This window comes from Amblyraja radiata, chromosome 1 (genome assembly GCF_010909765.2).
Source record: "Amblyraja radiata isolate CabotCenter1 chromosome 1, sAmbRad1.1.pri, whole genome shotgun sequence".
Classification (NCBI taxonomy): domain Eukaryota; kingdom Metazoa; phylum Chordata; class Chondrichthyes; order Rajiformes; family Rajidae; genus Amblyraja; species Amblyraja radiata.
Window position 1 is genome coordinate 107,915,160 of NC_045956.1, and position 26,124 is coordinate 107,941,283.

The 26,124-nt window shown below is 45.8% G+C and overlaps 1 protein-coding gene across 6 annotated transcripts in view; it reads right to left on the bottom strand.

The window, feature by feature from the left end:
* Positions 1-26,124, bottom strand: part of fryl (FRY like transcription coactivator) — a 318,781-nt gene that overhangs the window by 255,189 nt on the left and 37,468 nt on the right. For 4 of the 6 annotated variants that reach the window (XM_033028264.1, XM_033028273.1, XM_033028287.1 and 1 more), the window contains exon 1: positions 14,504-14,747. In XM_033028264.1, coding sequence (XP_032884155.1) covers positions 14,504-14,693 — 190 coding nt within the window. In that variant the 5' untranslated portion in view covers positions 14,694-14,747. Of the gene's footprint in view, positions 1-14,503; positions 14,748-25,066; positions 25,159-26,124 lie in introns of those variants that run through there. The other 2 variants (XM_033028305.1, XM_033028297.1) reach the window with 2 other exon arrangements.

Here is a 26,124-nt window from a genome sequence, read left to right on the forward strand (position 1 = left end):
TTCCAGTGGATTGATAAGAGAGAGAGAGAGAGAGAGAGAGAGAGAGAGAGAGAGAGAGAGACGAGCCCAGGCCTGCCTCAGGTTGCTGTGTACTGAGACAATGCTGTTGAAATGTGTTTACCAATTGATGAGAGAGATAAGCTCAGACTTGTCTCCGTGATGTATATTGAGATGCCTTTGAGATGTCTTGTCTTGAAAGTACGAACTGATAAGATGCCTTTGAAATATGTCTACTAATTGACAAGAGACAGGCTCAGATGCATCCTGTGGTAATTGACTGTGTTCCTGACCATGACTAACATCTTTGGAATGTGACTAAGTGACACACACACACAGTATATAACATCACTCTGTGTTCATTGAAGTGGTGGCACGGGGGAACTCAAGTGTCTGTGTTGCTTACTTGACTGGTGTATCCCCGTAATAAATTTTATTTATGGGCGCCTTTCAAGACTCTCAAGGACACCTTACAAAATTTAGTAAACAGAATACAAAACATGTAAGCGGAATGAAACAAAACAAAAAATAACGACAAAAAAAATAACAAAATTGTAAAGACATCAACAATACACAATTCAGACACAATTCAAAGACACAATTCAAAGAGAGAGCAGCGGCAGCTAATCGCGCCAGCGTTCATTCTCCCTTCCGGCAGCCATCTTGGAAACGGAACAATAAGGATCTTTAACATAGAAACATCCCCCCACAATGGTTACCATTATGGGGGAAGGCACAATGTCCAGTCCCCATCCCCAGTTCACCCATAGTCGGGCCAATTGAGGCCTCCACAGTTGCCTCTACGGAGGCCCGATGTTCCAGGCCGTTCTCGCCGGGAGATGGTGCTCCGGCGTCGGGAGAGTCCTCTCAGTGGCTAGGGACACCTGGAACGGCCGCTTCCTTACCGGAGACCGCGGCTTCCGAAGCCTACAAGGCCGCGACGGTTGGAGCTCCACCACTGGCGATCTCATCGAGAGATCCCAGGCTCCAGATGTTGAAGTCAGCGCCGCCGCCCGCTCCGCAGACCCGCTGCTCCGCGATGTTTTTATCGGCGGTCTTCAGCTCACTGGAGCTCCAGCGCGGCGGCCCAGGCAAGGCATCGCCCGCTCCACTCCGCGATAACGCTCCAGCACTGTGCCGCCGCCGAAGCCGAAGGTGCTGGGCGGTCCCCTCGGGAAAACGCCGCTCCAGGCCCGCTGGTAGGCCGCGAGGACAGGTCGACGGTGCAGCTCGGAGAAAAGCTGCCTCTCCGACCAGGTAGGGACCTAGAAAGTAGTTTCCCCCTTCCCCCCCCCTCCCCCCACATAAAAAAGTCTAGACCTCCTAAAAACAAACACTGAAACTCACTAAAAATTAAAGAAAACAGTGAAAAAGACGGACAGCTGCTAGCTAGGCAGCCGTGCCCCAAGATGGCGCCCCCTAAAAATGATGATCGGTAAAGCTTGAGTTGGTCTAACTAACTTTTTTGTGAGTTGTCTGTTTATTAAGAAGTGAACCGTAACAGTAACTTTCCCAAGTCAAATTGCGATGGACACTAAATTGGGAGGAAATGAAGGCCATGACTTAAAGGAAAATCAACAAGTCTTGCTGTCATCATATTTTACAACCAAAAAGATTTCTGGATATATACAAGTCACGACCCGTCTTTTTTTAACTTTGCATTTTGGAAAATTAACAAATACCCCATTTACCACTTTTTCACACATAAACATAACTGCCATGGATAAGTTGACTTCACCTGCTTATGCAAGGACATTAGTCACATTTTCCCTTTCATAATCAGAATCAGATTTTATTCGCCAAGTATGTTTTGCAACATACGAGTGCAACATAGTGAACACTCACTTCGAAACTCCTCGATTTGCTCATCCTTCCCCACCCAACTTGCTTCTTCCCCAAACACAACCCTGCAACTGCATGAAATGTAACTCCTATTCCACCATCTTCTCGCTCACTTGTATCCAGAGAGCTCAACAGCCTTTCCAGGTGATACAGAGGTTCACTTGCACCCCTTCCAACTTCATATATTCCATTCTTCTACTCCTGATGTGACATCCACTACATTAATGAGACAGAGCGGAGTCTAGGTGACCATTTCACCAAACATATGCCTTGTCTGCCAAGGTAGACACGAAATGCTGGAGTAACTCAGCGGGACAGGCAGCATCTCTGGAAAGAAGGAATGGGTGACGTTTCGGCTCGAGACCCTTCTTCTGACTTCGACCTTGTCTGCCAAGGCCTGCTGGAGTGCCTGGTTGCTAACCATTTTAAATCCCTTTCCCATACCGACCATTGTATCCTTGATCATCTCCATTGCCACAGTGAAGTCTCATGCACATTGAAAGAACAGCACCTTGTATCCTGTTTGGGTAGTAACAAGCGAATGGTATGAACGTTAAATTGTCCAATTTCAAGTAAACCCTACAAAGCACCCCCCCACCCCACCACTTTTTCTCCTGCCCTTGCCCCTTCCACCCTTATTCCTACATCCAGTTTTACAATTCACTTGCTCTCCTTCCTTATTTGTCACCCTTTGGCCACGTTTTCAGGTCTAGCTTTTGTCACTTACTCTGCGAATCACATCCCCCCTCACTTGTATCCAGCTATCACTTAGAGTCATAGAGTGATACAGTGTGGAAACAGTCCCTTTCACCCAATTTACCCACACCGACCAACATGTCCCAGCTTCACCAGTCCCACCTGCCAGCATTTGGCCCATATCCCTCCAAACCTGTCCTAATCATGTACCGGTCTTACTGCTTCTTAAATGTTGGGATAGTCCCTGCCTCAACTACCTCCTCTGGCAGCTTGTTCCATACATCCACCACCCTTTGTGTGAAAAAGTTACCCCTCAGATTCCTATTAAATATTTTCCCTTTCACCTTAAACCTATGTCCTCTGGTCCTCGATGTACCTACTCTGGGCAAGGGAGTCTGTGCATCTACCGGATCTATTCCTCTCTTATACACCTCTCTAAGATCACCCATCCTCCTGCGCTCCAAGGAATGGCCTACTCAACCACTGCCTTTTGCTCAGACCCACTTGCCAAGCCTTGCCTCACTACCACTTCTCTTTTCCATCTTTATCCGCCCTCCCTGAATCCACAGTCTGAAGAAAGGTACCAGCCCAAAACCTCACCTGCCCATTCTCTCCACGGATGGTACGCGACCCACTGAGTACCTGCCGCAATTTATTTTTGCTGAACATAGCCACTGTTTCATTTATCACTTGGTTCAATTCAATGATTTTGAACAAATCAAAAACTATAGGTAGACAAAAATGCTGGAGAAACTCAGCGGGTGAGGCAGCATTTATGGAGCGAAGGAAATAGGCAACGTTTCGGGTCAAGACCCTTCTTCAGACTGAGTCTGAAGAATGAGTCTGAAGAATGAGTCTGAAGAAGGGTCTCGACCCGAAATGTTGCCTATTTCCTTCGCTCCATAGATGCTGCCTCACCTGCTGAGTTTCTCCAGCATTTTTGGCTACCTTCGATTTTCCAGCATCTGCAGTTCCTTCTGAAACATTTTGTCTACTCCACTGCAAAATCTCCTCAAGGTATGCCTACTTTGAATAAGTTCTCCTCCTCCCTCCGAAAAGTCTGAAGAAGGATCTACTAAACTGTGAGTGTGGTTTTACTGACCATGAGTGCCCTTAATGTGGTTTGAAAATGAAAATGTGGTTGGTTTGAAATAAAGCACAGTAAATGGTTGTTGGTGGTGGTTGGTTTGAAATAAAGCACAGCAAATGGTTGTTGGTGGTGGTTGGTTTGAAATAAAGCACAGCAAATGGTTGTTGGTGGTGGTTGGTTTGAAATAAAGCACAGCAAATGGTTGTTGGTGGTGGTTGGTTTGAAATAAAGCACAGCAAAAAAAGTCGAAACTTGACAACTTCCTGTTTGCACTGTATTCAGATAAAACGCTACCACTTACGGCTGTGATTTTTGGCCATCTTACTCAGTCCCGCTCCACTCATCAGGTGCAGAGGATTCTTCCCATCAATGAAAAATAAAAGTGTTTAAAAAATGTTGAGAATCTCTCTCCTGTCAATGACGTCATGAAGGCCACGCCCCTACCGGTGGGAGGGGGGATTATAAAACCCGGAAGTGTGGGTGTGGCTCAGTCTCTGCAAGATGGGGGAGGGAGAGGTCACGACTCTGAGCTGTGAATCAACTGAACACACTGAATGTCTACTGAACTGTGAGTGTGGTGTTTATGTAGTGTTTTGTGTGGTTTTATGGTGGTTTCACCCTGCTTGAAATGTATGAAACTGCATTTGAATGTGGTGGCCTTGCGCCCTGCCTGAAATGGTATGAAACTGCATTTGAATTTGGTGGCATTGCATCCTGCATGAAATGGTATGAAACTGCATTTGAATTTGGTGGCCTTGCACCCTGTTTGAAGTGGTATGAAACTGCACTTGAATTTGGTGGCCTTGCACCTTGCTTGAAATGGTAGGAAACTGCATTTGAATTTGGTGGCCTTGCACCCTGCTTGAAATGGAATTTCATGGAATAGTCGTGAGTCAACTGCCAGCCCACCAGCCGTGAGTGAGCTGCCAGCACATCAGGCTTGAGTGACTGAACTGCCACCCCAAGAATCCATTTGGCCCACAATGTCCATAGTAGCCCTCTGGAAACCAACCCTCCAGAAAGCCCACCCCCCCCACTGGACACCAATATTGGAATTGGTGGAGAGGTGGAATATTGCGTTCGGGGACAAGCCCTCCCGTGTGAACATGGGACCCAACGGGTCCCACTTAGTCTAGTAGTATATAAAATTATGAGATGGATAGATAGTGTTGACAGTCAGAACCTTATTCACCACAATGGGGAAAAAAATAGCTTTAAGGTGAGAAGGGCAACGTTTAAAGGAGATGCGTGGGGCAATTTTTTTTTCATATACACAGAGGGTGGCGAGTGCCTGGAACATGCTGCCAGGGGTGATGGCCGAGACAGAAATTATAGTAGCATTTAACAGACTTTTGGATAGGCATATGGATGCACAGGGGATATAGGGATATGGATTATGTACAGGCTGATAAGATTTGTTCATGCATCGTGTTTGGCACTGATATTGTCGACTGAAGGGCTTGTTTCTGCGCTGTACTGATGCCTTCTTTACCACTCTATCTACTTGTGTTGCCACTTTCAAGGAGCTATGCACTTAGACCCCTAGTTCCCTCTCACATCAATGCCTTTGAGGGTCTTGCCATTAACCATACACTTTCCTCTTACATTCGAGCTTCCACGTCAAGAACACCTCACCAATGCTCAGATTAAACTCCGTCTGTCATTTCTCCACCCATTTCTATGCAAAAAGAGAGTTCGGAATTCTGAAAAACGCAAGGAATCATGGGATTTGTCAAAGGTCACCCGCAAAAAAAATCGAACAAAGCGCTGTAGACAACTTCTCCACTCCCCTGTCTCACTCCAATCTTTCCCCCTCTGAACGCACTGCCATCGAATCACTCCGCAAAAACCCAGACTGGGTCATCAAACCAGCCGACAAGGGAGGTGCCGTGGTAGTCTGGCGCGTCGATCTCTACAAAGCTGAGGCCACGCGCCAACTCTCGGACACCTCCTCCTATTTACCCTTGGACCATGACCCCACTGACGAGCACCAGGCCACCATTTCTAGCACCATCACCGACTTCATCAATTCCCACGCCCTACCTGACCAAGCCTCCAAACTCATCGTTCCCCAGCCCCGCACGGCCCGTTTTTACCTTCTCCCCAAAATCCACAAACCCGGCTCTCCCTGCAGACCCATTGTCTCTGCGTGTTCGTGCCCCACCGAACTCATCTCCACATACCTTGACTCCATCCTATCCCCCTTGGTCAAATCCCTCCCCACCTATGTTCTAGACACCTCAGACACTCTCCGCCGCCTCCACGCATTCCACTCTCTGGGCCCTCACCCCCTCATCTTCACCATGGATGTCCGGTCACTCTACACCTCCATCCCCCACCAGGATGGCCTCAGAGCCCTCCGGTTCTTCCTCGACCAGAGGAGCAACCTATACCCAGCCACTGACACTCTCCTCCGCTTAGCGGAGTTGGTCCTCACCCTCAATAACTTTACATTTGACTCCTCCCATTTCCTCCAAACACAAGGCGTAGCTATGGGCACACGCATGGGCCCCAGCTACGCCTGCCTCTTTGTCGGGTACGTTGAACAATCCTTGTTCGATGCGTACCAGGGCCCCATCCCCGACCTCTACCTCCGCTACATTGACGATTGCTTTGGTGCCACCTCCTGCACCCACACACAACTGACTGACTTCATCCACTTCACCACCAACTTCCATCCGGCACTCCAATACACCTGGACGATTTCCGACACTTCCCTACCATTCCTTGACCTCACCATCTCCATCGCAGGGGACAGACTCCTGACCGACATACATTACAAACCCACTGACTCACATGGCTATCTGGACTACACGTCTTCCCACCCTGCCCCCTGTAAAGACTCCATCCCCTACTCCCAATTCCTCCGCCTACGCCGCATCTGTTCCCAGGATGAGACATTTCATACCAGGGCATCGGAAATGTCCTCGTTCTTCAGGGAACGGGGGTTCCCCTCCGCCACCATAGATGAGGCTCACACCAGGGTCTCATCCATACCCCGTAACACTGCTCTCTCTCCCCATCCCCGCACACGCAACAAGGGCAGAGTCCCTCTGGTCCTCACCTTTCACCCCACCAGCCGGCAAATACAACACATAATCCTCCGCCATTTCCGCCACCTCCAACGTGACCCCACCACTCGCCACATCTTCCCATCTCCCCCCATGTCTGCCTTCCGCAAAGACCGCTCCCTCCGCAACTCCTTCGTCAATTCTTCCCTACCCTCCCGCACCACCCCCTCCCCGGGCACTTTCCATTGCAACCGCAAGAAATGCAACACCTGTCCCTTCACCTCCCCCCTCGACTCCATTCAAGGTCCCAAGCAGTCGTTCCAGGTGCGACAAAGGTTCACCTGTATCTCCTCCAACCTCATCTACTGCATCCGCTGCTCTAGATGTCAGCTGATTTACATCGGTGAGACCAAGCGTAGGTTGGGCGACCGTTTCGCCGAACACCTCCGCTCAGTCCGCAATAACCTACCTGACCTCCCGGTGGCTCAGCACTTCAACTCCCCCTCCCATTCCCAATCCGACCTCTCTGTCCTGGGTCTCCTCCATTGCCAGAGTGAGCAACAGCGGAAATTGGAGGAACAGCACCTCATATTCCGTCTGGGGTCCTTGCGTCCTTATGGCATCAACATTGAATTCCCCCAATTTGGCTAGCCTGTGCTGTCTCCTCCCCTTCCTTCACCCTCTAGCTGTCTCCTCCCACCCTCCCATCCGCCCGCCCTCGGGCTCCTCCTCCTCCTCCCTTTTTCCTTCTTTCTTTCCCCACCCCCCATCAGTCTGAAGAAGGGTTTCGGCCTGAAACGTCGCCTATTTCCTTTGCTCCATAGATGCTGCTGCACCCGCTGAGTTTCCCCAGCAATTTTGTGTACCTTCGATATTCCAGCATCTGCAGTTCCCTTTTGAACGCTGTAGATATAGTTTGCGTCTGATTTTTTGTCTTTTTTCAAGCTAGTATTTATCAGGGGTCAGATAGAGGGGGCAGATGTGAGTGGGAAACGGGGGTGGGGGAGACTGGACCGGCGGAGAGATATTCTCGGCAGCTGCATGCACACAGACCTGCGCCTCATCCGCAGCCAGGATCGAACCCGGGTCCCCGGCGCCGCAAGCGCTGCTGAACCGCCACTGGACCGTCCCCGTCTGCCCCCCCTCCCCCCACTCGAGTGTCTCATCCCCGCCCGGGGGGTGGCCGGAGACGTCCGGACCGACGGGACACCAGCCCACAGCCTTCGCATAAAGTGCCAACCCCAGCTCAACTCCGCATCCTTCCGCCGGGCCAACCGACAGCCCGGACCGACAACACCAGCGCCCCCAGGCCCACAGCCAGAGCGGAGAACCCACAGGCCCACAGCCAGCGCCAACTCCAGCCCAACTCTGCTCCAGCGAAGTACGGCGACAAGTGCCAGTTCGCCCACGGCCTGGTCGAGCTGCGCTCCCTCAGCTGCCACCCCAAGTACAAGACGGAGCCATGCCGCACCTTGCACACCACCGGCTTCTGCCCCTACGGTACCCGCTGTCACTTCATTCACAACTCTGAGGAGGAGCGAGAGCCCCGGCCTCGCCTGCGCCAGAGCGCCAGCCTGGGCTCGACCTCCTCCACCACGGCGCTCGACTGGCGGCCTTCAGCCCTGACCTGGAGTTGGAGCTGGCCCGGACTCTGGGCTTGGGGCTGGGCAAGGGATGGGGAGGAGGTTGCTGCTGCCGCCAGCACCATCATCACCAACCGCACCAGCAGCTCCAGCGGGCGCCCGACAGGAACCCATCCGCAAACTCTCGCTCCAACCAGGACGACTCCAGCGGCAGCGGCTCCGAGTCGCCCGTCTTTGAGCAGGGCCGGTGACTGCCCATCCTCAGCAGGATCTCGGTGTCGGACTGAGGGAAGGGGGGTGGAGGTGGAGGGCTGCTGGCCAACCCGGCGGGAGAGGTAGAGCCGAGCTGGAGCCAGCGGCTGCAAGTCCGGGGCCACCCCGGACACCTCCGGACAGGGATGGCCCAGCAGCAACTCAACATCGGCCGGAGAGCTAGGCCCGACCCCGGATGAAACGCAAGCCTGCACACAACGCAGCACTACTGTTGCCGAGAATGTTTATAGCGAGTGCCCTATGACCTGGGCACGCGCAGTCGGAATACCGAATTTGCTTATTCATCTACATTTACGTCCAAGTCAGTTACGTATATCGTAAACACAGCGCAGATCCCTGCACAACTACAATGGTCTAGCCAGAATAACACCCTTCCACCACAACCCTGTCCTCTAAAAATACTCCAATGTAACATTCTCTTAGCTTCACTAAGCAACAGCAATGCATTTGGAATTAATTAGCTTTACTGGTCTCAATAGGAAGGAATAAGACTGCAGCCATCTGGTGGTAGTGAGATCAGAAACAATGGATCAACACCAAAAATGTCGCCACTGTTATCCACTGCCTACATGACAGGCAAATGAGCTGGCTGTTATGATAATCATAATAAGAGGTATCTGAAGGCCTCAGAAGGCATGTGGTTAGACTGTGCATACGAGCGCAATAGAGATCTTTGGCTTGGTGCCAATAACAATGATGCGACACCACTGCTGCAGTGGAAAATGGAGGTTACACTGTGGCAGCCAGTGAGGACGATGACAGTCAAAGTAGGTCAGATTTGGACTGAATTATTCATCTTACTGGAGGAGACACAGGAAAAGGGAGGTGAGGGAGTCTTGGAAACTAGATTTAACTCCTTACCTAACCCTGGAACAACCTGGGATCATGGAGAAAGCCTAGGTCCAACGTTCAAAGTGACATTATTCTCAAAGGGGAGCCATGAATCTATGTGAGACTAATCACTGTTTTGAGAAACAGTATACTATGCAAAGTGTGACTGCCAGTATATAACTTTGTGTAAAGCCAAGTATACCTTTCACTAGTTATCAGATGCAATTTTAATATAAATGTAAATTTGCACAATACCTTCCTACGTACTTGCTGTCTTCCTATTTACATACTATTTCTGTGTTCCATGTGCTATTAGGCCCTTTTATTCTTTTTATACTGCAATCATTCTCAGTCTGATAAAGGTCATAAGGTCATAAGTGATAGAAACAGAATTAGGTCATTCGGCCCATCAAGTCTACTCCGCCATTCAATCATGGCTGATCTATCTCTCCCTCCTAACCCCATTCTCCTGCCTTCTCCCCATAACCCCGGACATCCATACTAATCAAGAATATCTATCTCTGCCTTAAAAATATCCATTCTTGGCCTCCACAGCCTTCTGTGGCAAAGAATTCCACAGATTCACCACCCTCTGACTAAAGAAATTCCTCCTCATCTCCTTCCTAAAGGAACATCCTTTAATTCTGAGGCTATGACCTCTAGTCTTAGACTCTCCCACTACTGGAAACATCCACTCTATCCAAGCCTTTCACTATTCAGTAAGTTTCAATGAGGTCCCCCCTTATCCTTCTAAACTCCAGCGAGTACAGGCCCAGTGCTGTCAAACACTCATCATATTTAACCCGCACATTCCTGGGATCATTCTTGTAAACCTCCTCTGGACCCTCTCCAGAGCCAGTACCTCCTTCCTCAGATATGGTCCCCAAAATTGTTCACAATACTTCAAATGCAGCCTGACCGGCGCCTTATAGAGCCTCAGCATTACATCCCAGTTTTGTATTCTAGCCCTCTTGAAATAAATGCGAGCATTGAATTTGCCTTTCTTACTACCGATTCAACTTGCAAATTAACTTTTTGGGAATCCTGCACCAGCACTGCCAGTAAGTACCAATTTCCATTCTCATTTTTCATTCCAAAAAGTTAGTAACCTCATATTTTCCATCAAAGTCAGGATTGAACCCAGGTCTCTGATGCTGCAAGGCAGCAACTCTACAGTTGCGCCACCATGCCGGGCATTGAGCCAGACAATTGAGCCTAACATAATGCAGCACTCGCATCATTCTACATTGTGCAACCTGTTGAATATAGCACTATGGAAGTGGAATTAATTAAATTAAAGCCCTTATGTTAATTGCTGGAAAAGGAAAAACATACCATTCATCACCATGGGATACAGCACCTTGTAATGTAGAAAATGACCCAACCAATTTGTACACATCAAAATTTCACTAAAAGGCAAAATGTAGTAATAACCAGTGAACACTGTCAAATGGGATAACTCATCTACTGTTCTTCAAAATGTCTGAGAGAATAGTCTAGGTGTGGGTTTAATATTTCATGTGAATGGTGACACTTTTGACACTGCAAAGCTATTTCATTACCACACTGTTGAGTCAGCCAGGGACATTGTACTTGAGTCTATAAAGTTGGTTTTTGAAACCAAAACCAACCTCAGACCCACAGATAAGATTCCAATTGCTGCAGATTATGTTTCTTCATCAACCAACATTTACAAATAACATTTGACATCGGAAAATCACCCCATACCATTGAATGGAGACCCAAGGTAAATACTGCAAATAATAAGCCAAAACAATGCAAACAAGACAATAGTGTAGGAGTTAAGATCTTGGCACAAGATGGGGAAGAAAAGTTATTTGTTAGACATGATGGACTGAATACTTTTCTCAGAGGGCAGAGAATTGCAGATATTAACTACTTCTGAAGAAGAAATTTCCACACGCCTCAGTTTTAAATGACTGGCCCCTTATTTTGTAGCTTCTTCTTGAGTGGAAAAACTTTACCCTACAGAGCCCACTTAGGATCTTAAACATTTGAATAAGGCTACTCCTCATTCTTCACAACTCCAAGGAATGCAAACCCAAACGCTCCGACCCTCTTGACACAAGAACCCTCTCATCCCAGGAATTAACCTGGTGAGTAAAGAACACAGGAGGAACTTAGCAGGTCAAGCGACATCTTGGAGGGAAATGGACAGATGACGTTTCAGGCAGGGATGGATTGGGTGAAAATTCCAGCATCTGTAGTCTATTGTGTCTTCAATTAGCTTGGCAAATCTCCTTTGGCCATTCGCCAAAACTACTATATCCTCTTTTAGGTAAGATAACAAAAACTGTGCAGTTTTTCCAGTATTCTTCCTTCTGTTCTGCAAAATGGACGTAAACTACAAGAGCAAAGTTCTTTAATTCATTCAGATTAGCAACTTTAATTTATAACAAAATATTGCTCATAGATCAAAGGTCCTTTTAAATTTCCTTAGCAAAAACAGTTTTTGTTTTATATTTCATGGTAGGTTCAGTAACCACTCCGCTACAAATTTATAATCAAGAATATTGGAATGTCACTGAAGGATATTTAATTGTCAGATGCATCGGGAATGGAACAATGAAATTCTTACCGTACTTTGCAGGCACATTCATGCAGCAACACAAAAATAAATATGCAATTATTAATAATGCAATAAATTATCAGTAAATACTCAGATAACCAGACCATAATAGCACAAATCAGGCGACAGTGCTATTTACATAAAGTCCATAATAGTCTGTTGTTGAGTTTGTTGTTGAGTTTGGTTCAAGAACTAATGGTTGCTGGGAAGAAGCTGTATGTGAACCAGGTGGGAATAGTACTCAGGCACCAGCACCTTCAAGCGAGTCCAGGGTGGTGTATGTCTTTGCAGATAATCGCTGGTTTCTTTAAGCAGTATGTCCCATAGATCCCTTCGATGGTGGGGAAATCAATATCCATGATGGATTAGGCAATATACACTACTTTCTGCAACCTCCTTCGATCTTCGATGTTCAAGTTACTGAACGGGGCCATGGTGTAACCAGCCAGTGTGCTCTCAACTGCAGAATTGAACAGAGCATTTAGCTACATGCTAAATCTCGTTATTCTAAGGACGTAGAGGTGTTGGTAAGGTTTCTTTGTGATTGCATCAATGTGCAGGGCCTAGACCAGATCTTCAGAGATATCCCACCCAGGAACTTGACGTTGACCCTTTACACTGCCTTCCCGCCAATGAATGGATAGCCAATGAAGACGTGTATCTGGACCATCTGCTTTCCATTCCTGAAGTCAACAATCAGCTCCTTGGTCTTGCTAACATTGAAAAACAAGATTGTTTCCTGGTACCATTGAATCATATTATTGATATCCTTCCTGCCCTCTGACTCATCGTTACCCATTATTCATCCAACAACGGTGGTACCAACCATTAATTTAAAGATTGCAATGGAGCAGTGTCTGGCTCCACAGTCATGGGGATAAAGGGAGCACAGCAGGGGACCACTAACTCGGACATTGAGGAGGAAGTGTTGTTGCCAATTCTGATTGTGGTTTGCCATTGAAAATCTATTAAATTGCAAAAATAAACTAATTGGAACTGAACTAATCTCCGACTTTCAGAATATCGAATGGAAACACTTCTTCCTCAAGTGAATCTGCAATTGTGGAAATATATATCTGGTAACCATGGATATTCGAAGCAAAGGCTGAGTCAGAGAACATTTCAAAAATCAAAAAAGATACAGTACCCTCCCAATAATTAAAAACTGTTCCTTGTACTGTATTATTCAATTATAAGGAAGTTAATAGAAAGGGCAAACAGACAGCTGATGAAATTGTCTGGGAATGTGTGAGGTAATGTATGCTTAGTCCATGAGATTCACCTCCTATTCCTTTAATCGTATTTCCACAATCTACTGGCCAATCAACCTCAACTGCATGCAGACGCACATCATCAGTTTATTCTTGTACTAGCCACTTCCTTTGCAAATGCATAGTCATCACTCCACTCCTCCAAAACACCTCTAAAATCATTGACCCACCCTACCTTTAAAACGTTTGCATCTCAGCTCCAACCTTTATTTCACTTCCAAGAATATCCTCTTTGTTAAATCCATGCATATACAGTCCCCATCTACCTCGTAAATATATATTTGAATTTTCATCCGTTTTACATCCCTGACACAAATTCTGTCAGTCTTTTCTATTATCTTGAGTGAGGATCGCTGTGAACAAAATCTGGATATTCTCAATGCCAGAAGAGCTCAACAAATAAAATGGAGTGCGTCTGAAGCAAGGTCGACACATTTGGTAGTAGAGACAAATCAAGATTAATAAGTATCCAGAAGGAAAACCCCACAAGGGCACAAAATAAGTTTTAAAGTAAGAAATACAATTTACTGGCAGGAAAGAACTAAATTATTAAGCCAACTCAAAAGTCAAATGTTCAAATATTTCTCAAAACTGTTTACCCAAACGATATCTAAAGACATTTTATTTCCATTAGACCAATAACATAGGTAATCAACTGGAATTCCTGTTCCAAATTTCTGATTCTTTAATAAAAGACAGATAACTGTTTGTTTATAAAAGTTCAAGAGACCTATTGCTAGTTAAATTTAAGGAAGAAAAAGTAAAAATGTTCTAGTTTATCTTTAAAAACATGTTGGTTAACGCCTGCTTGTAATTATTAACAGAAGGAATTAATGTAAAAGCAAATATTCACTCCCATTTCTGTTTGGATTAAGGTAATTTAGTTTAAGCATGCTTTCAAATAATAGTCAAAACAAGTTTTTTTAACTACTATTAAGATTCCTTAATTCCAATAATACATCTGTTCACCTAATTTCAGATGTGAAATAAACAAATACAATTAAAATATCAATTTCTTTCCTAAATGTTTGATCAAAGCTCCTGATCATTTCTAAAGAGAGTCAACCAATTGATCAGATCGGTTGAACAATATTTATTTGTGTTACAGAATTGTCTTTTTCAAGATCTACCTATTTTTTTCTACCATCCAAACAATTTTATAAAATTAGTTGATCTAGAAAAAGTACATTTGTATACTTTCTGCAAGATACAAACGTAATTCTATTAAATCTTAACATTCTGTAGTATAATACAAATCCCAAAAGGTTTATGCCACTACCCATTGCTGACCTAGTACAGTTAAGATACAAAAAGTGCACCTTTTGATGGCTCTGGTCCACGCAGCTGAACGGTGGAATTCATTTCTTCTATTGTACGTCCTACTGAAAGCAGACTCAACCGTCTCATTTTTAAAAGCCTGGGAACTGTATCAGTAGGCTCAACATCCAAAACCACTTCCCCAGATATAACCGCAGGCACTACTCGCTTCAAGAAATCCATTGCCTGCATATGAAGTGTCAGAAAATAAATGCAGCAGCTTTAACTGCCTTACCCACACACCGAGTGCTTATTCAATTTCCTTAATACACAAAGGTGGATCATTTGCATTGGATTTCAAATGATGTCATTGGGAAATTGGGTGGTGCCCAAAAGCTGCAGGTCAACATTTAGCTATCAAGCAATGTTTGAGACACATTGCCTGCCTTGCAAACCGATAAGGCCACACAGTATAACAATCGATAAGAAGCTCGAAGGTACATTTTAACAGGTTTGTAGACCTAGCAGAAACCACCTTGACAATGGATAAAGAATTGAAAATGAATGTAATTCCATGAAACATCAGACATTCTGGGATTCGTTCATTAACAGGAACTTGGCTTCTGTTTATCAACTTGCAAAACACCCTCACTCAAACCATTCATGGTGGGTGGAACCTCATATTTCCAACACATCTGTTCTCCAGAGATAATGTGCATCACTTTAAACGCCATGTAAACAAAGTAATCTAAACTTACAGGTTTTAATCAAAATTACAACATTCAACTAGCAAACCTCTTCGTGACAAGGGAACATTTTCATAAAACGCAGATGCTGGAAATCTAAAATAAAAACTGAAAACGCTGAAATAACTGCATGGCAGGCCGAACCTTCATTCCAAAACATTCACTCCGTTTCTCTTCCCACGGATACAGTCTAATGTTGAGTATTTCCTTGTTTTCAGGCTCTTATTCAATACAAGAAATGAGTACAGTAAAGCCTAATTTAACAGACCCCTTTATCACGGAATTTGGTTAGAAGGCACAAACCTGCCAATGTCACCCCTGCTCGCACCACCTCCTCAGCCCAGGCTTCCTACACACCTACCCCTGCTCGCAAGGTACACCAGCGAGCCTTTCACCTACCGTACGGTTTGGTTGATGTGGCTGTTATTGCGGCTCATGTTGTAGCCCCTGAGAAAATACTTTCTTCATGCCACTGCCACTGACAGAACATGTTCGGTCAGCATGGATCTCTCTTTCCCCCCCCCCCACCCCCCCCCCCCCCCGCTGCCCCTTCTTTCTGTTAGCCATCGCTTTGTCCACTCGGTCTCTTCCCCCCCTTCCCCATTACTCTGCCCACTTAGCCTCATCCCCTCCACCCCCTTGGTGGCACAGTGATGAGTTTTTATCTAACAGCACCAGAGACGTGTTCGATACTGACCACAGGTGCTGTCGATACAGAGTTTGCACATTGTCCACGTGACCTCCGTGGGTTTTCTCCGGGTGCGCCGTTTTCTCAAACGGTCCAAAAGACATACAGGTTAGTAGGTTAATTGGCTTCGGTAAAATTGTAAGTTGTCCCATGGGTGTGAATTATGTTAGAGAGAATGGATCGCTAGCTGACTCGGACTCGGTGGGCCGAAGGGCCTGTTTCCGTGCTGTATCTCTGAACTAACTCTCCAAACCTTGGAAGATGTTGGTGACTGAGGCAAAGGAAGAGGAGGAGATGGCGGTGGAGCGGGGAACAGACAAAGCAATGGGTGAGATGGGAGGGAGCCTCACGGTGACCGATCGCAACCTTTCAGTAGCAGCAGCTTGAAGAAAGTTCGTCCTCTCAGGGGCTACAACGCGAGCCACAACGAGTGGGTCAACCGGTGAAGAAGAACTCACTGGTGCAGACCAGTGGCTTGAGTACCTAGTTTTACAGTCAATTGACCCAAAGTGCTGGAGTAACTCAGCAGACCGAACAGTCTAAAGAAGCGTCCCACATCACCTATCCATGTTCTCCAGTGATGCAGCCTGACCCGCTGAGTTACACCAGCACTTTGTGTCATTTTGTGTATTAACCATCTGCAGCTAATCAGCAATAAATGACACCAACCAACCCCCCCCCCCCCCCCCACATCCCCCAACATCAGTTGTAACCAGGGTTTACTGCACTGCAATGAGTTCAAGTGGCAATTAAAATGTATTTAAAAAGCACAAATAGCATTACGCACAAACTAAATGATACTGTATTCTGAAATAATGATGTGCAGTTCTTTTTTATTATTATATGTACTTATAACGTAGAACAAGGAATTGCAGTTGCTGGTCTACAAAGAAGGACACAAAGTGCTAGAGTAACTCAGTGAGTCAGGCAACTTCTATGGAGAACATGGATAGGCAACAATTTGGGTTGGGACACTTGTTTAGACCGAGTATAGTAGGGGGAGAAAGCTGGAAGAGAGGTGGGGATGGGACAAAGCCTGGAAAGTGATAGGTGGCTGTAGGTGTGGTTATAAAGTGTCTTTCAGGTAGCAACATTCTAAAGGTAATTCAGCAAAGAAATTGGTGATGCAAACAGAAAAGATGAGAAATAATTCTCCATTTGAGCCCCTTATACATTGGGGAGATAAATAACTGTGGCTGACTGAAAGAACACACCCAAAGATCACATCAACAATTTTATTAATTCTGAGTGAGAGCTTTATCTTCCTGTTAAGAAAATATTTAAGAACTAACTGAAATGTACTTTTTGTGACCATCAATTAAATCTAACATACATCTTGCAGCTGAAGTACATGTTCAAAATTACAAATGGATACAAAAGTTAATTTTACAGGTATTAGCATGGCAGTGCTTATCAATACGTCGGATGGTATATCGCTTTATAACATTGGAAGAGTATTGTCAATTCCAGGTACTAAATGGGCCATTGCTGTATGGTGACTGGGAAAGCTAAATTTCGCTTTTAAATATTTCACCCCCAGCTAATTTTCTAATCCTAAATTAACTAAATTCCACCATTTTCCCCAAATGTTGTATTCCGACAAACTCTGCCTGTTTCTGTGGTGTGTGTCTCTATGATTCTATTTGCAAATTTGATCTTTATGTTTTGGGTTTCCAAATCATTCAAGTAATTCACCCCCACGTGCTCAGCCCCCTGCTGTACTCACTCTATACCCATGACTGCGTAGCCAACCACAGTGCGAACTCCATCATCAAGTTCGCTGACGACACCACTATTGTGGGGCGTATCACTGATGGGGATGAGTCAGAATATAGAAGAGAGATCGAGCAACTGTCCATATGGTGCCAGCGCAATAACCTGGCCCTCAACACCAGCAAAACCAAGGAACTGATTGTGGACTTTGGAAGGAGTAGGAGGGGGACCCACAGCCCCATTTATATCAACGGGTCGATGGTTGAAAGGGTCAAGAACTTCAAATTCCTGGGCGTGCACATCTCTGAAGATCTTTCCTGGTCCGAGAACACTAACGCAATTATCAAAAAAGCTCATCGGCGCCTCTACTTCCTGAGAAGATTACGGAGTCGGATTGTCAAGGAAGACTCTCTAACTTCTACAGGTGCACAGTCGAGAGCATACTGACCGGTTGCATCGTGGCTTGGTTCGGCAATTTGAGCGCCATGCAGAGGAAAAGACTACAAAAAGTAGTAAACACTGCCCAGTCCATCATCGGCTCTGACCTTCCTTCCATCGAGGGGATTTATCGCAGTCGCTGCCTCAAAAAGGCTGGCAGTATCATCAAAGACCCACACCATCCTGGCCACACACTCATCTCCCTGCTACCTTCAGGTAGAAGGTACAGGAGCCTGAAGACTGCAACAACCAGGTTCAGGAATAGCTACTTCCCCACAGCCATCAGGCTATTAAACCTGGCTCGGACAAAACTCTGATTATTAATAACCACTTTCTGTTATTTGCACTTTACCAGTTTATTTATTCATGTGTGTATATATTTATATCATGGTATATGGACACATTTATCTGTTTTGTAGTAAATGCCTACTATTTTCTGTGTGCTTAAGCAAAGCAAGAATTTCATTGTCCTATACAGGGACACATGACAATAAACTCACTTGAACTTGAACTTGAAATTAGAAACAGTGGCAGAAATAATGTTAAGCATCCACATTGCTTGGTAACTCCCCTCAGCCCAACATCACAACCCACTGACAAATCCACCACCATTGTAAAAGGAATATCTTTCTGTGCTTCGGTATTTTACTCAAATCCCCTGGTTGTCCTTATCTGCTTTTGTGATATCTAATTCTCAAAATATACCCAACAAGTTGCAACTTAATCCCATCATTACATTAACCACTCCCAATCAAATCGGCACTCCCCACATACCATTTTCACTATTATTCCAGAGTTAAAGGATTTACAGTGAAAGCCGAGAACATTTAAGTTACTTAACATTCTAGTGGCTCGCTTTTGAATTGAGTCCAATATTTTTAAATCTCAGAAAGTGTGAATTATATAGCTGGAAACAATATTGTAGATAGTCTGAAGGCCAGTACCTCTTCCCCAACAGTGTATTCATTTAGTAATGGATCCCAGTAATCTGTAAGTCAAAATCAATAATGTTTAGAAACTCAACACGAAGGTCAATTGTGTACCCAGACTTTAAAGCAAATCCTTGTGTGGAAGATGTATGTCGTGCAAAGACAATGTAAAATATCTTCTGCCAAACAAAGGCTCCTTTAAAACTGGATTTAATTGTAAATGCAAGCACGAATCTCCATCAGTTCACAATTTACCAATTGTTTCCACCAAGACTTCATTGATGTCACTTGTGGATGAAGAGAAATTAACCTAATAGAGCATAATATTTATTAAAATGTCCACACAAAACTGTTAGTGAACAACAAGCCTTCATTTGAGGAAATAAGACAATTCTTCATCCCTCACAACCTCTCATTCAAGCCCAAAGATCACAAGCAATTTACTACACTGCAACTAGTAAAAGGCTGAGAATCCAAATATACAACACGGTTCACTAAATCTGCAACATTATCAAAATATACAACCATATTGTTCAGATCCCAAGACAATGACCAAACCATTCATCTTCACAGAAGTCATAGTAGAGTTGTGAATAAAAATCATATTGCAAATAAGTTAATGAATCCAAGAAAGACCCAAATACAGGATGGAGCCCTCCTGTATTTGGATAGATACTTTAGGAATTATAGGTAAAGAGGTATCCATTTTCATTAGCAGATTCTTTCAAACGATATGATAGAACTTTATTGATCCCAGGAGGGAAATTGGTCGGCCAACAGTCATGAAACAAAACAAGATACATGAAATTAAAGTGACGAGTGGGAAGTCCAGGATGGGGGGTGCAAAGATTGAGGGGGGGGGAGGGAGTCAGTCTGCCTCCGATAGAAGGGGGAGTAGTTGGACAGTTTGATAGCCACAGGGAAAAAAAGAATCTCCTGTGGCGTTCTGTGCTGCATCTTGATAGAGCCAGTCTGTTGCTGAAGGTGCTTCTCAGGTTGATCAATGTGTCATGGAGGAGGTGAACCGTATTGTCAAAGATGCTCTGCAGTTTGAGGAGCATCGTCCCCTCCAAGACCACCTCCAATGAATCGAACTCGACTCCCAGGACGGGAGTGGTACTATTGGTATCTCGTACAAAGGAAAACCTAGCATTTCTTTGGCACTTTCACAACCTCACAAACCATTTTATATAACAGGGGGGTGAATATACATGCAAAACCATTCAAAAATTAGATAATAAATACATCAGGACAACAGAAAAGCAAAAAAACTTGTTTTCTGAAAACATGCTACATTGCAGTATTTATGTTCACTTGAGAATCCAAAAAGAGACTTAGCTCAACATCTCATTCAAAAGATATGGCAGCATCCAGTGGAAACTATTATTTCAGTTTAGATTGTCTTAAAAGTGGGCCACATACTATTCAACATTTGTGTTTTTTTGAACAAAGTGAAATGGTCCAGTACACCAACTCTGCAGACAGGAGACCCGGCAGAGATAGTGGAGAGGTTGGTGTGGCGGTCGATGGTGGCACTAACCGACAGACGAGGACGGACCATGTGGAAGTGAGGAAGCCGCTGCTGAGGGAAGGAAGAAAGGAGGATCTGGCGTGGAGTGGCCGCCGTAAGGGAGACGGACGAGCAACGGGGACCCGGTGTGGGTGGACCCGCCATGAGGGAAGGGGAGGGAATTTGTAACTTTGTAAACACCCTTTATGGGTGACAATGTGCATACCTTGGCAATGTATGCAAGCAAAAAATTTCACCGTGACTTGTTACATGTGACAATAAAGTATTCAATTCAACATTTCAGTTCCCATTAAATTAACCAATAACAGAAGTCCACCTGCAGTTATCGTCGTACGCAGTCCCCATATCATCTGCAGAGGGATTTCTAAAACTGTACAAAGGTTTTGGAATTATTAAATTTACAAACTTGGCAGGACATTTTAAACTACAATTTAGGAGAAGTATACAAGTGCAAATGTCTTTGACCACTCCCCCCAATTTCTATTTCAGCACAGAAGCCTAAATGGAAGCACATATCGACCATTCAATGCCTCATGTCTGCTCCACCATTCAGTACAATCATGGCTGATCTATGTGTAGGAAAGAACTGCAGATGCTGGTTTAAATCGAAGGTAGACACAAAATGCTGGAGTAACTCAGCGGGTCAGGCAGCATCTCTGGAGAGAAGGAATGGGAGACGTTTCAGGTCGAGACCCTTCTTCAGACTGATGTCAGGGGAGGGGGCGGGACAAAGATAGAATGTAGTTGGAGACAGTAAGATTGGTGGGAGAAGTGGGAAGGGGAAGGGGATGGAGATAGAAAGCAAGAGCTATCTGAAGTTAGAGAAGTCAATGTTCATACCGCTGGGGTGTAAAGTACCCAAGTGAAATATGAGGTGCGTTCCTCCAATTTGCGCTGGGCCTCACTCTGACAATGGAGGAGGCGTGGAACAGAAAGGTCAGATTGGTAATGGGAGGGGGAGTTGAAGTGCTGAACCACCAGGAGATCTGGTAGGTTAAGACGGACTGAGAGGAGGTGTTCAGCGAAACGATCGCCAAGCCTGCGCTTGGTCTCGCAGATGTAGAGAAGTTGACACCTGAAACAACGGATACAGTAGATGAGGTTGAAGGAGATGAAAGTGAACCTCTGCCTCACCTGGAAAGTCTGTTTGGGTCCTTGGATGGAGTCGAGTGGGGAGGTGACGGGACAGGTGTTGCATCTCCTGCGGTTGCAGGGGAAAGTACCAGGGAGTTTTGGAAAAGAGCTCTGGGGAAAGCAGAAAGGGGCGGAGATGGGAAGATGCGGCCAGTAGTGGGATCCCGTTGGAGGTGGCGAAAACATTGGAGGATTAAATGCGACGGATGATGGGGTGGAAGGCGAGGACAAGGGGGACTCTGTCCTTGTTACGAAGGGGGGGGGGGGAGCAAGAGCGGAGCTGCGGGATATCGAGGAGACCCTAGTGAGAGCCTCATTTATAATGGAAGAGGGGCACCCCCGTTTCCTAATGAATGAGGAGATCTCTGATGCCCTGGTATGGAACACCTCATCCTGGGCGCAGATGCGACGTAGATGGAGGAGTTGTGAGTAGGGGTTAGAGTCTTTACAGGAAGCAGGGTGGGATGAAGTGTAGTCAAGATAGCTATGGGTGTCATTAGGTTTGTAGTAGATGTCGGTCAATAGTCTGTTTCCTGTGATGGAGACGGTGAGATCTAGAAATGTCGGAGTTGGTCCAAGTGAATTTGAGTGCAGGATGGAAATTATTGGTGAAGTTGATGAAGTCCGGGAGTTCTGCATGGGTGCAGGAGGTAGCACCAATGCAGTCGTCAATCTAGCGAAGGTAGAGTTCGGGGATAGAGCCAGTGTACGCCTGGAATAGGAATTGTTCGACGTACCCTACAAAGAGGCAGGCATAGCTAGGGGTCATAGCTACGCCTTGGATTTGGAGGAAGTGGGAGGAGTCGAAGTTGTTGAGGGTAGGGATCAGCTCTGCTACGTGGAGGAGAGTATTGGTAGACGGAAATTGGCTGGTTCTGCGGTCAAGGAAGAAATGGAGGGCTGAAAGACCCTCCTGGTGGGGGATGGAGGTGTAGAGTGACTGGACATCCACAGTAAAGATGAAGGAGTGGGGGCCTGGAAAACTGAAGTCATTGTGGAGACAAAACGCATATGAGGTGTCTTGGATATAGGTATGGAGGGAGTGGGGGTAGGATGGAGTTGAGGTATGTGGACATTAATTCGGTGGGAAATGAGCAAGCAGAAACAATGGGTCTGCCAGGACAGTTCTGTTTGCGGATTTTGGAGAGAAGATAAAATTGGGCCGTGCGGGGCTGGGGAATGATAAGGTTGGAGGCTTTAGAGGGCAGAGAGCCGGAAGTGATGAAATCAGTAGTGGTGTTTGAGATTAAGGCCTGGTGGATCTATGTTGGAGTCCACTTCCTGTACTAACCTGATATCTGCCCATTCCTTTAATAGCTAATAAACTATTAATCTCTGTCAAATATACTCAACGGCATATCTACAGTCTTCTTGGGGAGAGAACTTCAAAGTCTCACTTTGCTGGGTTTTAACGTATTAAATAGACGTATTGCTTTGTTAAATTCTTTAAAAGTTAACCCGTTTGTCAACTGTCATAACACAATGTAATTTCCCAGTTTCATACTTTTGCAGTTTTCTTTGTTTACATTCAAAATTCTGGCTTCAGGCACTTTCGATCCAAATGCACTTTGAATCCAAATTTAAATTTGATCAATCCTCTCTTAGGCTAAGGCCATTTATAATTTTCATTCCACAACACACGATCAAAAATAACCTGTTCACTAGTTGGTTCCACAAATTAAAGAATTTGTCACATAAATACATTCTGCCTACTTGTATAATATATATGATACCAGAAGCACATTACAATCACATAACACAAAATAAGTAAACAAAGTGACTATAAACACAATAATTTTTTCTTGTGTAATTTTTCTCAGATTTGCTTAATACTAGATTAAGTGGGACTCGTTGTGTCCCTGTCACACGGGAGGCCTGGTCCCCCAACGCAACCGTTCCCCAATGCAATATTCCACCACTCACCCATTCCCCCAATGCAATCCGCCCCCCCCAACACAATATTGCACCACTCACACATACCCCCAACTGTGCAGGCGCAGCTCATTTCCCCTCACCCTCCAACACTCCCTCCCCCTCCTCTTCACCCTCCCTCTTCTTGCCCCTCTCCTCCCCCAATCTCTCTCCTTTCCCCTACCCTCAGTCACTCCCTCCCTCCCACCCCTCTATCCCCCACTCACCTGCCCCTATCCCCCCCCACTATCCCTCCTGACCTCCCCCACTGCTCTCCTCTCTCTCTATTCTCCACTCCCTACCTCCCCCCTCTTCCCCGTCTCCGCACCTCCCCCACATTCCCCCTCCCTACCCATTCCTCTCCCTCAATCCCCCCCACTATCCTTCCTCACCTCACCAGGAACTTTCCCCTCTCCTCCTTCCCTAATCCCTCCCTCCCTTTCCTTTCCCCCACCCTCAGTCACTCCCTCTCTCCATAAAAAGCAACATCTGCAGTGTGTGTGCACATGCGCGTGTGTGCGTGTGTGTGTGCGTGTGTGTTTGTGAAACTCCGCGCAAACTGCTCGGCCACCCTGCAACCCGACTCTCCCTCCCTTCCTCTGCCCACTACGGCTCAGGCGCTGCTCGGCCCAACCCCGTCCTGTCCGACCGCCCGCTGCTACCGCTCGGCCCTTCCACTGCCCCACTCCTTCCACTGCCTGCCCACCCGCTGGGCCCGTCCCCACCCTGCCCACCCCCCGCCGCCAGGTCGCGGGGGGATGGAGTCGGTGTTCGTCACGGTGGGCACCACAAGGTTCGATGAGCTGGTGGAGAAGATCTCCGAGAAGGCCATGAGGGCAAGTTACCGCAACGGTGGCGGTAGACGGGACCGCCATAGCTGCAGAGGGCGGGCGGGGGAGAGGGGTGAGTGATGAGGGAGAGAGAGATTGGACCAGGGCTTCCACTGGGCCTCCACTGAACCCCCCCTCCCCATGGCCGGTGGTGTGGGAGGCGATAGACAAGTTACTGTGAGGAGGGGAGAGAGGAATTGGGGCAGGAAGGGGCGTCGCATTGACTGACAGGAGAAGAGGCCAATCTGCGTGGTGCTGACTGAAGGAATCTGCGCACACGCGGTTTTTAAGATTTTTAAACGCGATAGGTTTTACAATATACCACCGATCGGAATGAAACTTGTTGCACTCGCAGCACAGGAGAACGGGGAGAAACCTGGCGAAAAATTGCGTACCGTTTTTGCGCAAATAGAAAAACCCCGCAAACCAGAAGAGCACAAGATCAGAGTTTTAGTTGTATAGATTATGTCTAGTGTCCATTCAATCGACACTGCAAAAAATTAGTACTTAAGCAGTTATCAAAATAGTGCATTTGTATAGTTAATTTTCATTAAATAAACTTTCACAAGTTGTGAAATGTATAGATGTCCCCCCCCCCCCCCCCAATGAATTCCCAGTAGTACATTTTAGAAATATGAAAATCTAAACAGCTTGCACACCATTTATTGTTTCACATGAATAATATTACGATGTGTTTGTACCTACCCAATGTTTCTATGGTGATTGATCTTGCCTAAATTCCATAGAGATGAGCTGGGTCTTCCTCAAATGATAAAATTGGAATGGGGCAAAAGAACCTGAAATGAAATAAATTATAAAGTATTGCATTTATTTAAAAATTGGAATATAGAAATTAAATAAATCTTTATCTAAATTATTTTGCTTTTTTGAAATATGGAAATTAAAAACATTTATATAACTAATAATAACCATACACATACACACACAACACACATGATACTTTGCTTATGTCTCTGCCAATCTGCACCAAATTTCTCCACTTAGATTATGAGGATATCCCATCAGAAAATATTTGCACACCATATTGGTAAATAAAAAATACGTGTGTAGATTTCTCAGGCACTTTGTATGAAGTTTCAAATATTTTGTTCTTCATTTACAAAATATGGGCATTTTATTGTCACATGTACCGAGGTACAGGTGCACAACCTTTTATCCGAAAGCCTTGGGACCAGACACTTTTCGTAATTCAGAATTTGTCGGTCTTCGGAATGGAAATTTTTTAGCGTAGATTTTAATGGCTGGCTCAGTGGTAGAGTGCTCGGCTCATATCCGCAAGGTCGCGAGTTTGCGCCTCGATCCCGGCAGTTACTCGGTCGCGAGTTTGAGTCATCAATGTCGTTTTTTCTTGCAGAATAAATGTCTGTATGAAATGCAGTGTTGAATGAATTCCTGAATTTGTAAATGTGCCCGCAGCATTGAATCACCTCTCGCACTCATGTCATCCTAGCGGGGCTACATGCCCTTAGGTGGCCTAGCTCGGGGATTCTTGAAACCCCGAGCTAGGTCGCGAGTTTGCGCCTCGATCCTGGCAGTTACTCGGTCGTGAGTTTGTGTCTTCAATGTAGTTTTTTCTTGCAGAATAAATGTTTGTATGAAATGCAGTGTAGGAGAGGTGTACTGACTGTGTGGGCAGAACTTTGGAAGTGATTGCCCACCAGTCTAAAAAGCCGCTGTGTCTCCCTGTCCCTGGGATAGCAGGGGGCGATCAAACAGCACAATACCCCCCTCCCCCTCCAACT